This window comes from Myotis nattereri (assembly GCF_964212035.1).
Source record: "Myotis nattereri genome assembly, chromosome: 20".
NCBI lineage: Eukaryota > Metazoa > Chordata > Mammalia > Chiroptera > Vespertilionidae > Myotis > Myotis nattereri.
The window spans coordinates 8,895,934-8,913,088 of record NC_138096.1 but is presented as its reverse complement, the minus strand read 5'-3'; the positions used below and the strand labels follow the sequence as shown (position 1 = coordinate 8,913,088).

At 42.3% G+C, this 17,155-nt stretch overlaps 1 protein-coding gene across 1 annotated transcript in view; it reads right to left on the bottom strand.

Moving 5' to 3' along the window:
- GPATCH2 (G-patch domain containing 2) overlaps positions 1-17,155 on the bottom strand; it is an 88,941-nt gene that overhangs the window by 7,015 nt on the left and 64,771 nt on the right. Inside the window, exons 8-9 of the mRNA XM_081114386.1 lie at positions 16,249-16,319; positions 1,391-1,479 (exon numbers count right to left, since the gene is read on the bottom strand). Of these exons, the coding sequence (XP_080970512.1) occupies positions 1,391-1,479; positions 16,249-16,319 (160 nt within the window). The remainder of the gene's footprint in view (positions 1-1,390; positions 1,480-16,248; positions 16,320-17,155) is intronic.

Genomic DNA, 17,155 nt, shown 5'->3' with positions numbered 1-17,155 from the left:
ATTACTCTTCCATTTTTTTTTTGGTGCTGAACTATGGGATAGGTCCCCTAAATAGAATTTAAGCTTCACATCTTTCCTCCCACCCCCAATCCCCACATTAAGATTATATATGTGTGTGTATACATATATGTGTATGTATATTATATATATTTATTTATTTCCCCTTCTCATTGCTTACTCTGCTATTCACATGAATATTATTTTCATAGTCTATAACTGTGAAAAAAAAATAACGTTTCCTACAAAGGGTTTCCCAGATGAAGTTAAGAGAATGTTTATAAATCTGGATGGTTAAGGACCCCATGCAAGAGACCAAGGCTGTTAGTCTTTGTAATTGACCGAGTATCTGCACTGAAAACGTTTTCTCATGGTCATCTGGCTGCATCACGTGCATGCCAACTGCTGATTATTCCTATGTGGGCGTCCACTTCTTCAAGCCCAGTGGGCTCCCCCTTATCCCTGGTCCCCCCATCTCTGCCTCCCTTACCATTGCTCTTGCGTGAGGTTTCTGCAGAACATGCTCATCTGTTCATCTCCCTCAACCACGCTGGAGTCATTGCCCCTCTAGAAAGGCTCCCTGTCCCCTCTGGTCCAGTGACTTCTCTGTCAGCACTTATGGTCTCCCTGTGCCACACTCATTAGCATGACATGCTCTTCCAGTGACATGGCTCTTGAGGTGGAAATGCTGAGGTGGAAATGCAAAATGTTTTATTCTGATGTGAACGTTGTCTAATAAGGAACGACGACTCTGGGACTAGACACCAGACGGCCCCAGTCACGGCCAGCTTCCCATCTACTTGATTTGGAGGCTGAGCTTAAACTTATATATAGTTTATTTCAGAGATGAAGGGGAAAGAGAGATAGAAACATCAATGATAAGAGAGAATCATTAATTAGCTGCCTCCTGCACACCCGCCACTGGCTTTTGAGCCAGCAACCCTGGCATGTGCCTGACCAGGAATCGAACCGTGACTTTCTGGTTCATAGGTCAACGCTCAACCACCAAGCCATGTAGCTAGGCGAGCCTAAACTTTTGCATTTATTACTATTAATCTCTTCTGTGCTTATTTGCCTTTTATGCCTCCACCCCCACCCCCACCCCCAACAAATCTACATTTCTTGAGGCCAAAGACAAAGCCTTTGAAGACTCTGTGCCCTTTAATACCTCTCACAAAGCCTTCATTGGGGCAGGTGGATAGCGAATACTTCATTGGTGGGCTGCCTAAAACCTCTACAGAAGCAACGTGCATCCATCTCTACACCAAATGCAAACGACGTAACAGTTGCTGGCAACCGTGCCTCTTCTTCGGCGCAGTGATGAAGAATGATCACTATTTTATTCTTGATGACTCATGAACCTTACACGTGTGCTCTGCCCCTTTCCTTTTACCTGTTGTAGGAGGTCCAGGCAAGGGTGCTGCCTTCCTTCTCCGTTTGACATCTCCCATGCACAAGGATCCTAAATGCATGCTGGTTTGCCTACGGGCAATTATCAGAAAAAAAACAAACAAACTATTAACAATGGAGAAAAAGCATGATACACAAACACACAGCTTGTACAATCTGAACCTAAATCCAAAGGTTCTCAACCAAGATGGAGCAGCATCGTAAAACCACCAATCTTGTTTATATCGAAACATAATTATGTTTGTTGACAAGCGTTCAGCAGCTAAATGCGCCACCATAAATTGTTACTGGAATGAATAATATAAAAGGAATGCTTTTTAATTTTCAAAACTGGCAATCTTTCTGGCTCAACATAAAATCAAGCGCTGTGGCTTCTGACAGGAAAATAGCTAAGATTAATTATCTAAAGAGATCACAATATTGTTGCTAGGTTATCAATTGGTTACTAATGCTTTACTGTCAGAACAACATTTATTACAGGAAAAGTATGATCAATTTCTTTGAGGATATTATGCGGCAGCAAATTCTCTTAAAACATTTTCAATAGGAAGAAGAAAACAGCGATGCTCTGCCTTATAATTCATATGATTAGAATTCCTCAGTTAATTACCAGTTAGGTGAAGCAACATCCTGGGAATGCATTAATGCTGGTCTGCTGCTCCTGAACAGGCTAATGGGGTATTGGATCATATTCGTAAAGACACAGCATATGAGAACCTTCTGCTATTCTTGGATCTAGTTAGAGTTAGATTATTCTGCCTCATCGTGGGTTCTTGAATTAAACAGATTTGGGGAAATTAGAAATCGCCCATTGGAAACCAAGACAAAGTATTACAAACATGGAAAGGACGTAAAGGTCTTCAGATTCTTCAGGCTACAGAGGGACCCTGTCCACTTCCTGGATCTTAGTCCCTGACATCGGTTGAGCCCGTGTCTGGTGGTCATGAAGCAGAAATAAACGAAGCGTGTCATTTATGGGAGTGCACGCTCTTTTAGAAATTCACAGAGATATGTAGTAGTAGCTTCAAGTCGTATAGAACCCAATTTGAAAACATCCAGCTTATTAGAGAAAAACTTAAAAGCAAAATATCAATTCAGTTAAGAACCCAAATATGTGGTTATGCAGATGCACTCAGGTGTTTAAATGTTATGAAACCTTGGGAGTTGTGGAATAAAATTAAATATAAGTTCTATCAATAAGGCACAAAGTAAAGTATAATTAACGATCAGGCTAATTCAAGGGGCTATACACAACCAAAGAAATACACCAGTACAGGATGCAAATGGGTATTTGTCTGGTTTCTCTTGCCGTTATTTGGAGTGCATAGTGTTTCCCTGTTACAGAATAATTAATTACAATTATTTAAATATTTTTAAGCCCTAGCTGGTTTGGCTCAGTGGATAGATTGAAAAATTAGTTCATTCAGTTAATGACTAACTTTGCAGAAATATATGTATCACACATATATGTCAAAGTGTTCATTAACATGCATAACTAACATTTTTATTGGCTTTTGTGGTGTGCTCTATGGCTCACAGAGACAAGGGAAATCAATGGTTATGATCACATCTACTTTTAAAATTAAAAAAATAGAAATTTAAAATAAAATTACAACATCAGAGAAGCATAGAAATAAAAAATTAAAGTACCAGAAAAGACACATCCTTTTTATCCAAAAGTAATGAGTTCACTGATTCGGCAAGTATTAGTATCTACTCCTGACTCAGCATAAGACCCCATAGTGGCAGTGAAAATGCGGAGAGCAGGAGAGAGAGAGAGAGGGTACAGGAGATACCAGAGAAGGAAATGTTCAAGTCCTATTGGGAGAGTTTCAAGTCTGAGCAGGGAGACAAAGTCATAGGGTCTGGAGTAATTAGGGACAGTGGTGGCAGTGGCAGGCAAAAACCAACATTATTAACAATTGCCAGAGATTTTACTTTTAGTCTTTACATAACAGGTTGCATTTAATGTGCCTTTTTTCCTTTGGTTGGGAGAAAAATCTGTGCTTCCATAGGAAACTATGCTTTTAGAAGATACCCTTGCAGTCATGGCCAGTTTCTTCTCAACTCCAAGTTAGAGAAAACAGAAAGCAAAGGAAACCCATTCTTTCTAGAACCTGAAGACCTGAGCCATGAGACCAGCTCGCTGTAGTCCAGGAATTGTCAGGAACTGGCTCCCTGCTCCGGCGTGGAGGGATCCGGACTATGGATTGGGAAGATCCCCCCTTTTAGGCTTGTCCCCTCCCCCCCCCCCCGTTTTCCCTTCCAGCGGTTCTCAACCTGTGGGTCGCGACCCCTTTGGCGGTCGAACGACCCTTTCACAGGGGTCGCCTAAGACCATCCTGCATATCAGATATTTACATTACGATTCATAACAGTAGCAACATTACAGTTATGAAGTAGCAACGAAAATAATGTTATGGTTGGGTCACAACATGAGGAACTGTATTTGAAGGGCCAGAAGGTTGAGAACCACTGCCTTAGACAGTGCAGTGGAGTTGCTACAAACAATACCAAGGAAGATCTACCCTGTCATTTAGTTCTTACTCTTTATGTAAAACATAGCAGTCATTATTTAATTTAAAATCAGTGGATGTCTCAGAGGCGGCCGTGTTGCTTTGGTCTAAATGAGTCGTTGGCCTTTGCAAAGCTGAGCACTTGGGTTATGAGTGGAGGCGAGAGTTGGCCATTTCTGTGTTTCTGTTTGGCTGTGGTGCTCTGAAAAATGACAGTGCCTTGTCCTACGAACAGACCCAAAGTTACTAAAGGATAATGTTCAGGACCCTTTTATAAGACACCATATGGAAATGAACAGTCAACCCTATCTGTGTACTTGTCCAGAGGACTGGCTTACGATGGAGAAGCGGGTAGTAGACCAATCAAAGCCTGATGATTCGGTATCTAATGGCGCCTTCCACACTGGGGGGGTCACAGACACAGTATGCAAGCGGAGAGCGTGCAGGAAGAATGCTGTCTCGTTATTCATAAGCACTAGCACGGAGTTATGACCTGAACCACAGTTTCCCATACACTAATTGTTAAATTTCCTACTAAACAGGAGAACAGCAGAGCTCACAAAGAAGTCACTTTTTTTTCTTTTGAAACAGACTTCACTCATGTATCCCATCATCCCTTTAGATAGTGCGGTGGTGGGAAACGGGGCGTGTTGTCCAAAAGAAAAAATAATAATAACTCAAAAAACAAGAGGCAGAAGGAGAAAATCCCAGGGAGAACTCCCTCGCCTGGAACCTGGCTTCTGACCTGGGCTCCGAGGACGGACGCAGCGTGTCAGACACAGTAGAATGAAAGAGGAGGCCATCGGAGCGTGTCTCTCCAGCCTAGTGTTTACAAATAGAGGCTTTTCAGGGAATGAGGCCCAGTTAAAGCTGCCCCCTGGATAGAACGTGTTCCCAAGCAGCCCCGACAAGCTGCAGAGGAGAGACAAGCAGCTGTGACTACGGGGCCCGGCATCTGGCAACAACACTCACTGTCAGTTAGAAAAATATCAGCCCGGACAGGGCGCCAGCTGCACAGAAGTGAGCTAGGGCCACTGTGTCACTGCGGGGGCCATGGGGGCAGAGGGGAGGGTGGGGGCTGGGCGATCCAGTCCCTGTCACTGCAGGGCCATGGGGTAGAGAGGAGGGTGGCGGCTGGGCGATCCAGCCTGTGCAGATGTTCTCTTTCTTAATTCCTAGGATCGTATCAAGTCCTTGTCTTTCCTGGTATTTGCTCTCAAAGCCCCTTCTTGTGCATGAAGAACCCTTTGCATTTGGTGGTGTCGGTCACACCCTGACCAGGTCTGGGTCCTGGGGCCTTTTCTCTCTCTGGCTGTGGCCACTGGATTTAACCATCCTGCCTCAGCCCATGCCCCATCCCTTCGGAACGACCCAGACTTGACGAAGGGCACTGAACTCGGGCCCGGTGGCCCGTCACTGGGCCCCTCGCTCTATTCCGACCTTACCCTCTCTTGTCACACCCTCCTGTGTGTGGCCTTCTGTGGGAGTGTTCTTTATGCCTCCCATTGTTACTGGTCTTTATTTTACCATGAGCATGCAGCAACAACAACAAGAGATACGAGTCATGGCCAGGTGAATTAGAAAACAGCAAAAAACGCAAGTTAAAATGAGGTAAATTAGAACATAGCACACAATGGAAGTAATAAAAGCAAGTGGTTAGGGCAGCTGAAGGGATTTTGTGGTCAAAGGCACAATCAGATGGTCCACGCGTGGAGGCTGGGGTGTGAGTTCAGCTGTGGGTTCCGTGGCCTCATGTGCATGTGGGATGAGTCAGGGAGTCAGAACTTGTCCCCCTCTCCCCCCCCCCCCCACCCTGTCACCATTTCTGCTTCCCCAACTAGGTCTCGGAAAAACCCAACCTGTCCCCATTTTTGTCCATGTGGGAGGACGTTTACCCCTCAGTGGCGCGAGGGACTCTCTCTCTCTCCATTTCTTTACCTTCCAGAACTGTGATAAGACCAGGGCTCATCCCAAAGGTCTTTCTGAAGATTTTACTTAGAAACCATTTGTGTAGAACATTTGCACACTAGAAGCAATGCTAGCTGCACATCTTACTAATGTTACCATCTCCACTTTACAGATCAGAAGCCCAGGGCCCAGGGAAGTGAAATCCCTTACCCAGGGTCCCTCGGTTAAGGGGGACTGATGAAGGGCACTTGGTGGGGTAACAGGGCAGGCACTCGGCTCGTGTAGGGTGTCACGGAACACCCACCGGATAAACGCGGCACAGTACACAGCCATTACACTTCAGCGCTATCAATATGCTATCATAAGGCTATAATGAGGGTCATTTCTAAATCACAAGTAGGTATGTTTTGGTAGCTAGTAGAAATTTAAAATTTTTCTTTAATGTTCGGTTGGGCTTGCTTTAAATGTGTCAGAGCGTATATGAGTAAAGCACTCATTTTCATTTCAAAAACCCAGTAAAAGCCCCAGAGAGGCTCGCAACTCTGAAACCCATCGACTGGCTCTGTCCGTCCATCGCGAGTTTTCTCTTGGCCTCCACTTGGTACTTCCTACATCAACGGTGTCTTGCTTCTCCGCTGGGCTGACTTCCAAGCTTAATCGGAGGCCCCGAGGGTCAGCTGGCCTACGATGTCATTCCTCGCCTGTGACAATAAGCAGACGTCTGTGTCCCCAAACAGCTCACTTGAATGCTTCTGCCTTTGGGCCCCTTCACTGGCGACACCAATGGCACCTGGAGGTGGTGGGGACGTTTTGTGTGGTTCAGGCAGGTGTTAGGACGGGCTGCGTGTCCGTGGACGAGGACAGTCCCACACCTGGAGGGAAGTGTCTCTCTTCATAGAGCAAACAACACAGTCGTTTCTAGAAAGCTATTTGGAAGAGCTGCTGTTACATCTTAGCTCTCACGGTGCGCAGAGCGTGCTCCCCACATCTGCCCGACGCCTTCAGGCTGTCTTGTAAGGACCTGTGAGTCACCGACGCCACGTACACGCGTGAACCGGAGCAATGCATTCGACCGACTTCGGAACATGCCTTTCTGTTTCCTGCCCCTGCCTCGCTTGGAGAGTCTGCTCTTTCTCCCTCCCAACTTCTCCCAGCGCACGCCCACCTAGTGTTCCTTCTCCTTTAACCTTCCTAACCTGGCGCCCCGTCCAAGTGCTTCTCTCTGTGCTTCGTACCCTCGGTGCACCTGTCTGCTGGGACACCCATCCTGTGGGTGGCTTCCAGGTGATTCCTGCCCGTTTATATAAATACAGACTGCGGGCAACTTGAGGCCCAGAACCCTGTCAAACTCACAGGACGTAGGTTTGCTTCTCTTCTCTTAGGAGCACAATGCATGCTCACTGAACTAGAACGGTAACAACTGTTCATTTGGTAATCAATCCTGCATTTTTTTAAATAGCACGTCTACTTTCTTGAAATGTTATTTAAACTGAGTCAAAAAACGTTCATTTAATAATTAACAAGACGAGACTGCGAATCAGGCAAAATACTAGGCGTTAAATGAGACACAGAGGAGAGTGAGACAGCTCCGACCATCAGGGCTCAGAGCCTCAGGCCGGAAACACACACACAGACAAGAAATCACTACACAATGTAATAAATCTAAAGGACTGGAGGAGCAGACCACCTTTTGGGGGGGGAAACTGAGGAAAATTCATTTCCCCCCTGAGTTCAAATTTGGATTTTGTCTCTCCAAGCGGGAGCTAAGATACTTGAGGCATCTTGGGGTATTCTTTCATTCTTCACACCATGGCACCTAGGAAGTAGTAGGCACTTAGTAAACTGATCCTGACTTACTTTCCCTGACTCCTAGCTACAACTATACACTTTTGGGATATGTATACCACTGATGTTTAGTTTAAGAATAAGTTTATTCTAATTTCCTTAAAAATGACAAAATGAATCTAGTGTTGACTTAGAAGAGATTAAAAAAAGAGTACTCAAAATGAACCTAATTCCTTTGGCTATCTCCATTAAATGCCAGAAGATTTGTGTCTACATTTAAAAATGGGATGTTGGTTCTTGAATCTTACATTTAAAAAAAAAATCAGACTGTAGAATCAGACATAATCCCACATTCCCTCTCTGGTAACGGCACTAAGAAACTCCCTAGCCTGGTATGGTTGCCGTTTATAATATCTATAATTACATTATAGGTATTCCTAATATTCTGAACTCTTCTGACTGAAGTCCTTGCATTACTCATTTTCATATCCATGTCATCCACTGCAGTGTGTCATATATTTGAAAATGTTTGTTGAATTGGTTTTTCATTCCAGTCTCCTGATACTTGACTCTAAACCAAGATTCAAGTTCAGTTCTGTTCACTTAGAACCGATGCGGGGCGCTGGGGGGGGGGGGGGGGTGAGTTTCTTTCACCAGCTTCAGGGAATGATGGAGTGAAAAGAGCAACAGAAAATATATTTTATTATTTTTATTATTATTTTGCATCATTGTCGGTTTCTTCAGTCTTTGAGTTGATCATCTGACTTACAGCAAACATTCAAGCTCATTGAGTGCCGACTATGATGCTAAACATTTTCACATCCTTTATCTTGTTTAATCCTCCCAATAACCTAACCCCTCATAGTTCTGAGGCACCCAGAGTCCGGGAAAACTGTTACTTGTCAAAAAAAATCACATACACAAAAAATGAAGGGATCGTATTTGAGCCAAGAAATGCTTGCCTCAAAAGAATCACTTTTTCCCTCTTCCTCACTACATCATTCAGCTGAGTTTATTACCCTCCATTTAATAAATGTCTACTGAGAATGAAATGCATGCCATGCCCTCTGCCATAAAACGGGATTGAGAAATAAAAAAGATATGGTTTTCATTTCCTGGGGTTAAAGTCTACCGATCATGTGGGAAAAAGATTTCAACTCAGTATTCAAAGAGAATCCCAACCAGCAGGTGAGGGGTCCTAGGCCCCCAGGTGAGGGGACACACCTGCAGGGACACAGACACCCTGTAGCTTGCCCGGGACGTGGCATGTTTGGGGGTGTGAGCACCTCAATTGGACGGGACCTGGGGCATAGGGAGGCGGGGGAGGAGATGGCGCCTCCTGGCACGCATCGCATCGCATCGCAATAAACAGTGAATCTGTCCATTCGCGATTATTTTAAATTCTCCAGAAATCAAACAATGAAGCTGCCTGCTGAACTGAGTTCATCAGTGTGTTTACTAAACAGATAGTTGAATCCAGTGGGAAAAGCATGTCCCCAGGTCTTTGTAGACCTGGTTCTGGGTTTTGTTGCCGCTTCTGTGGGAAAGTTACTGCTCAGCGAAGAGATGGACTCCAGGGTGGGTTCTTGTCCAAGGTGGCTCTGGAGGCCGAGAGGCGGCTCATCAGCAGAATTACAAGGGCCCCTGTGACAGAGTTGGCAGCGACAGGCTCCAGGCTGAGCTGGGTCAGCTGTGATTTTCTGTAAGGTGTCCCCCTGGCTTTCCCTGTTGAGCTGGGACTCTTTACAGTCATAGTTCTATATGCTGTAACGTACATCGGCTGAGTATGGCTACTTTGTCCTCCACGTCGAGGAGGTACTAAACACAGGGTATTTTCATCACAGGCCGAATGTCTGAAACTTCTGAAAGAGGGGAGGAGTTATTTCTACTTGGAATATGCCAGACAGAGTTCCTATTTCATATCAGCTACTTGAATGTAGGTTAAATTATTGTTGGTCGGTGGAATTCAATTGGGAATCCAGGACCCTGTTGAAATGTCACCTCCTCAAGGCAGCCCTCTCTGATTGCCACTGCCAGAATACTCTCTCACTCACATCACAGTGTCTTCTACCTTCAACTGCAGCCCTGTGTGTACATGAACTAGCACTCTCGCTGCACGTACACTCCCTGAAGGCTGTGGGCCCCACATCTGACTTACCTTTTTAAGTAAATTCCCCTTAGCATTTACAAACCTGGCTGACACAGGCACGCATTAAATAGTTATTGAATGAAACTTAACAAGGCATGGTAGGGCTTTTATATTAACTTATTTTTATGATAGTATTTTAGTTGAGGTTCCAATTTCTATCGTAAGTAAATGTTTACTTACGGATATAGCAAACCACAAAACACATTGGGTCCATGCCTTGGGCTTCAGGGGATACGTGCCCGTAAAATCAAGCTTATACGTGAGCCAGCGTCTGACGCCTATGCAGGCCCCCTAGTCCTCTTCCTATATAATTCTGCATTTCACTAACTGTAACTTCATAAAAATAATGCTCTCAGTTCCTCCTCTTCCATGCTCATGTTTTAGCAAATGAAGGAACATTCTGTCTATAAAATATTCACAGACATGTTAGCAAGTGTATCCTAGACCAGGGGTCCTCAAACTACGGCCCGCGGGCCACATGCAGATACAAATACTGTATTTATTCCCGTTTTGTTTTTTTACTTCAAAATAAGATATGTGCAGTGTGCATAGGAATTTGTTCATAGTTTTTTTTTAACTATAGTCCGGCCCTCCAACGGTCTGAGGGACAGTGAACTGGCCCCCTGTTTAAAAAGTTTGAAGACCCCTGTTAGACTGTGAAATGGACGGTCATAGTCAGGTGAGCTGCCCGGAGGCTGTGACAATAGCCTGAGCGTTAATGGTCAACAAGCAGGAAGAGAACTTGGAGACGCTCCTCGCTCCGTCCAGCTGAAATGCTGGCACAGTTAGGGGGCACGAGCTTATACTCCGGAAAAGTTCTGCCATCAAGAGCCTTCATGATCCTGTTAATTCAGGCCTGTTACTGTCCATACTCGGAAGGTCTTTTGCCTTTAAATGTCCGTGGGGAAATGCCCTAGGAAAACTAATTTCGAATATAAGCTGAGTCTTTCCTTGCTGCATTTATGTAATGCTTTTCTTTAGAAAAACATGCATGTCCCATATCATTTTTTAAATTTCGGAAACAAAATGCCAAATGATTGAACAGCAATCATATGGTGGTTATGACGAATATATGATACAGAGACAGGAAGCGAGAGAAGTGTACAGGACCGCCGCTGAGAGAGTCCTGGCAGGACAAACCAAAACAAAACCAATGGAACCTAATCAGCTCTCTAGATGCAAACACCAATCACAGGCAACCCAAGGGCCAGGGGCACATGTTAACTGATGTCACGGGGATCACATCAGTAATATTCCTGAGATGAGGGACACGTTACAGGACAAACCTGGCTTCTTCAGCTATAAAATTCCGAGGAAATAAAGGGGGGAGTGAGTAGTAGGGCGGAGACTTTATAAATCAAAGGGAACTTAAGAGATAGATATCAGTTATAATAGGAAGATTTCATTTGGATTCCAATTCAAACAATGTATAAGAGAATTTAAAATAATCAGGAAATGCCAATATCATATATGTATATACATGTATATACATACAACATGTATGTAGATATACATATACATGAAGAAATTATTGCAATTATTTTCTTTTATAGATATGATGATATCATGGCTTCTTTTTTTTTTTTTAAAAGAGGTTGCTATTTTTTATGTAAGCATACTAATATATTTCAGTTGAAATAATAGATGGGCTTCGGGGTAAGAGGAAGGAGTGGGTAGGGATATAAATGAATCACCGGTGGCCACACATTGATAAATATCTAAGCCAGGGATGTATCCATTGAGTTTCTATTTTTCTCTATTTCTACATGATGAAAATTTTAACAATAATATTGTTAAAAATGGCTTTTATCATCCTGACATCATAAGTGAAAAGGCATCTTTTCAACTCGTAAGACTGACAATGTAAAGTCATTATAGGTTTTTCAAGTCTTACTGAGGCTCTCAGTAATTTTTGAATGATGAGAACTGAAATTAAGTTACCCGTGAAGTCTACGTCTTCTGGTCTGTAGATACCCTGGACTATAACTTGATGTAAAAAGATTACAGAAATCCCTATCTGAGCTTTATTGTCCTTAGAAAGGATAATGCATAGTTTTTATTCCATCTTTCTAATTAGTAATTTAAGCATATGTTCAGCATTTAACTCTAAATGTTTGCCTTTTCCCCAAGCTCAAAGACAGCTGTCCAAGATGTGAATGCCAGAAAACATTTAAATATCAACATCTGTTGAATTATGTTAATTTAGTGTAATATAATTGGGCATGAGCTGGAATTGATCAGAAGTATATGAAATAAGCAAAAGTAAATTCCCAACAATATCTTGGTATACAAACAAATCACTACAGAGTGATGAAAACATGTTTCTAAAAAGAAAGAACAAGAAAAATACTGATCATAAAAAAATGGATTCTTTTCAAAACGTATTTCTAACTCTCTGGGACATTCTTTTGTGATTTTTAAGTTAAGTTTTAAATTGTCTCCTAATTGAAAGATAATGAAAATGAGCTAAAACAAGTGACAATTAAAAGTTCAATATTTGAATTTTTTTCAGTTATGAACTATAACATTAAAAGGTTCTAATTACACTACTGCGTTAAACTTTTTAGTTTGCAGGATGACTCTTGTTATATTATGAGCAGTTACACATCTCTGAGTCCAGGAGGTAACGTGTTCTGCTCTACAGATACATAACATTCTATTTTTAAGTTGGAAGTGTCTACAATGTGGCGGATGAACTTACTAGATTTAGTCCGGGGACCTTAAGGTACAGATGATCAGGTAGCAGCAGCTGCTTCTTGAGTGGCCAATTTAAAATATTAATTTTTACAGCGATCCCTTTACTAATAGATTAGGATGCCTGTTGTTTGGGGGAGTATTTGGCACGCACGCATGCACGCCCACTGGATGACCAGGGACCCAGATGTCCCGTAATGAAGTTATACCCCGGCAGCGGTGGGGCCACAACCTGCTGCGCCCGGCCCTGCAGGTGCACCTCCTGGCGTCCCGGGGGACCCGTCTGGGGGCACGAAAGGTGACCTCTGTGCACACGCCCGTTTAATCACAGCACCAATTCGGAGCGTGCCAACCGCAGAACAGACACCTGTCCTTACGGAGATGGGCTTCAGATGACAAATCTATGGCAGCTACAGGTCACGGGAACACCTTTCAGATGCTGACTGTGTTCCATATTAGCGACGATGGCCAAATGCAACTGCTGTTCTGGAGGGGCCCAGCTGTGCGTATGTTCGTCATCTGAAAAAGCCGAGTTCATCTGCCAGATCTCAGAAAAGAGTGCCTCCCCAGGGAGTGCTCCATTCCTCTTTTATTCACCACACTCTGGACACATGACATGTTTTCAAATGGCAAATCCCCCTTTTCCGTATGGGCTATTCATATCACACGGAAGGCAAGCTTGCAGAATTCTAATTGGCTAATCACTAATTTTATTTAGTGTAATCACAATGTAAAATAAGTCTATAATCATTAGTTTAAAGTTCCGGCAGGGGAGGTTAGAATTTCAGAATGCCAAACGGACAGCAGGCCTGAGAGCCGGCAATGGGAGAATGTGTCCTTCTTACAACGATAATTTGGTCACATGGAGTAAAACAGATGAATCAAATGCCTTGGAAACCATTTTATGTTGTATATGTGGTATGTTTCCAATTATTCTAGTCTAAGTACCTCTACACCTAGAGGCTATTCAAATTTTTTAAAAAATTAGAACTCATATGCAATTAAATGTGTTCCAATTAAAAAAATATGGAATGTATACATTCTAATTAGAGGGAGTATGTGACTTTCTATTTGTTCATTCATGCATACATATGGGTGAATTAAAATAATTTAAAATATGCTTTTCTATCTGAAGGACTGGGTAAACTTTTTTAGAACAGTGAAATTTAATGCTAATTTTAGGTATGGAAAGAAACAATGATAAAATAGTAGAAGTTTAATTTTTAAAATTAGTATTTAAAAGCAGATTCAACAATTATTTTGGACATATAAACACAAAATACACAAAATAAATAAAGTTGATGCTTTAAAATATGGTGTTGAATCATTAGTTTTAGTACAACAAAGGAGGATTTGTTAAAATTTCTAAATTTATTAACACAGGATAGTTAACATCATCTTAAATAACAGAAATAATGCATCAGTTACTTCTGTTGATATACGCCTGTGAAAAGCAGCACGGAGCACATTCGTCCATGTCATTAACCAGAACTCTAATGAACAGTTATCCTCTCCCGATTTATTAGCAGCTGCTCAAAAATGCAGTAATTAATAGTTTCATTTATTTTTGGCAAAGCTGCAAAATGACAAATAGTTTTGTATCTATTGCAAATTAGGTCTCCTTCCCAAATAACAGATGACTCTATGGGGAGCACTGAGCAAACTGAATCCTCCAGCATCTCTGGGTCTTTGGAAGATCAAATAAAGAACAGCTGTAATTGTATTTGTTACATCTGCAACAGAATACAGTGATGTGTGTCATCATATGGAAATGCGTGAGCTGTGTCAGTGTGAACAGAAATGTTCTTTCCAAATTGAGAGTGTGTGTGTGTGTAATTGTGTGTGAGAGTGTGTGCTTGTGAGTTTGTGACTGTGAGTGTGTGTGTAAATGTTGAGTGAATGTGTATGAGCGTTGTGTGAATATATATATGTGTGTGTGAATGTGATGGCATTTGTTTTGATTCTCTGATGAAATCTATTGTCATTTAAAAAAGTTTAGAAGACTTTTCACTACTAGTCAGACATGATGACAGCAAAGAAAAAGTATATAAGAAACTGTAGACACATAATTCCAGGGATTATCAAATCTTTTCACACTAAGTAGATGAAAAATGTAATGCTCGTAAGAACAACGTAAAATGAATTAACACAGGTTTCTAAAACGCATTTTTAAATGTTTAGTAGAAATTAATAATGGCAATAAAAACGTAAAAAGGTTTTTATTTGATTTTAAATTATGTATCAGGCTACTTACTAAGATGATTTAGCCTCTGTGCTTCACAACAGTAAATGGCAAAAATCATGTAAGTAAGGAAGAAGGGCAAATTCCCCCCCAAAGAAACACACCCCAAAATAGAACCCAACACAAAAGGAAGGCCCTAACGTGATCTGCGTGATTCAGCACAATTGCTGTGCACTGTCAGTCTTTCTGTGTGGATTCTTAGAACAGTAAAGCCAATTATTAGGCACTAAACATTAAAATGTGGTACGAACATTACACACTTAGTATTGGGCATCGCTCAGTATATGTGGTGCTGACTTCCAACTGGGGAAGGCCACACTGAACGTTCTGATCTCAGCAAAGGTTATGACCCAAGAAACAAGGTGAAATTATTTAATTGTATTTCTAATGAGGTGAAGGCAGAGCAAAAGGATCTGATATTCTTTGGGATAAATATATTGGTTTTATGTTGACTGTCCCGGATGTCCAACTTCTGTTTGCTGTTGAAGCATTAGGTCTGTAAGACAGAATTGACATTTTGCTTCGACAGGTATCTAATGGGTTCTCAGCTGGGTTAGCTTGTACAACATGGTGTTTGAAAGCGATGGTGCCTGCGTGGGGATCTGAACATCGTGGCTAACACACGAGCCATGGGGAGCTATGGGATGCAACAGTGGCTGCTGAGGTCTCTTATTTTGTTCTGCTCGGGATTATGACAGCCATTTTTATCTAAATGAAAATTCAGTCTTCAGAATCACCACATGTGAACTTTGAAGCTATAGCACCTAAAGCAATAAACTGGGGCAAATTCTTTGCATTAAAGAAAAAAAAAGAACATCGACTCGGTAATAGAAAATGTACAAGAACCTAGAAGCACTTTTTTAAACGAATATATTTTCTATATACCCGGTTACATATTATAAGAATAAATAAGTATGTTGCTTTCTCATGGAGTCTAAGTACCATTTACATTTTTTGAAACAAGTTAACTCTACTTTTGAAAATTAAAAAGAAAATAATTATTCTAAACCCCAATCTAAAATCTATTAGTTGTGGGAGATAGAAAATTTCCTTTCTTTTTAAATCTTAGTCTTTGTTTTTCATCACCTTCTAAAAATAAACACAAGCCCTAACCGGTTTGGCTCAGTGGATAGAGCGTCGGCCTGCAGACTGAAGGGTCCCAGGTTCGATTCCGGTCAAGGGCATGTACCTTGGCTGCGGGCACATCCCCAGTGGGGAGTGTGCAGGAGGCAGCTGAATTGATGTTTCTCTCTCATAGATGTTTCTAACTCTCTATCCCTTTCCCTTCCTCTCTGTAAAAAATCAATAAAATATATTTTAAAAAATAATAATAAATAAATAAATAAAAATAAACACAAAATGGATCTTTCTATTCATGGCATTTTAGTAATCCTAAAATATATTCTTATAAACGACACACAAAATATTTTAAGTTGGCTCTTTAGAACCAAAGGCAAGCCGACCCCCTCACCTCGGGCATGTCACTGGCCTGGGAACAAGGGCAGGCGCGTCAGAGATCAGAGCGAGCGTGGTTTTGAGTTGCCTACCTGCTGGCCGTCTTCACAGAGCAGTTTTTCTTGTGTCCTCTCTCGGCTCGGCTGTCTCTCAGAAGCTGATGCTGTCCAAAGAGTTAAGACAAAGTTGTAGACACAGAAACGTGTTCATTGTATTATTTTGTGAGCAGAAAAGTGTTCTCATTCACAGGGAACTCTTCCTTCACTTGCATCGCTTTTTTTCCTTACTGACTTCTCATAAACAGAGACTACTGTTGCGGCTGAAGATGCCACCAAGACCCTTGGGGAAATGTCCCTCAGAGCTGGCGATCGGGGGTTTCCCTGAGGGCCCCGAGCTGGAGGTCTAGGACTCAGTTCCAGCCCTGTTCTTGGTTGTAGTCCTGGTGGGAGTCGGGGAACCTCTGCCCACGGCCTCCACCGCTGCACCAACTCGGACCTATCTGAGGCTGTGCCACCTAGGCCGACGTAAATGACATATCATCGTCTCTGTATTTACTGGCCTACCAAGGAAATACACTGAACACATTGTGTTTTCAAAGATATTATTGCCTTTAGAATAGATAACTAGAAGGAATATATACTTGACTGCCATCTCAGAATGCCTCACCATCCACTACCCTCTCACACTTACTTTAACTATTTGAAAAGAAGCAAAAGAGTCAATCCTCTTTACTGTGGGTTCACTCAGAAAATGATGATACAGCTAAAGAGAAGCTGTACCCCTGTTAGAAACCAACAGCAACAAAAAGAAATCTTCGGAGGAATAACAGGGCAGAGCGGGTTTCCAATGCCTGTTGTGCCTGTCACATGTCTCCGAGTGGCAGTGGCAGTGAAAGGCCTACCACTTACAGGCTGTGTTGACCTCAGGCAGAGGACTTAACCTCTCTAAGTCCCAGTCTCCATCTATAAAACGGAGATAACAGTAACATCTACCTGGAAG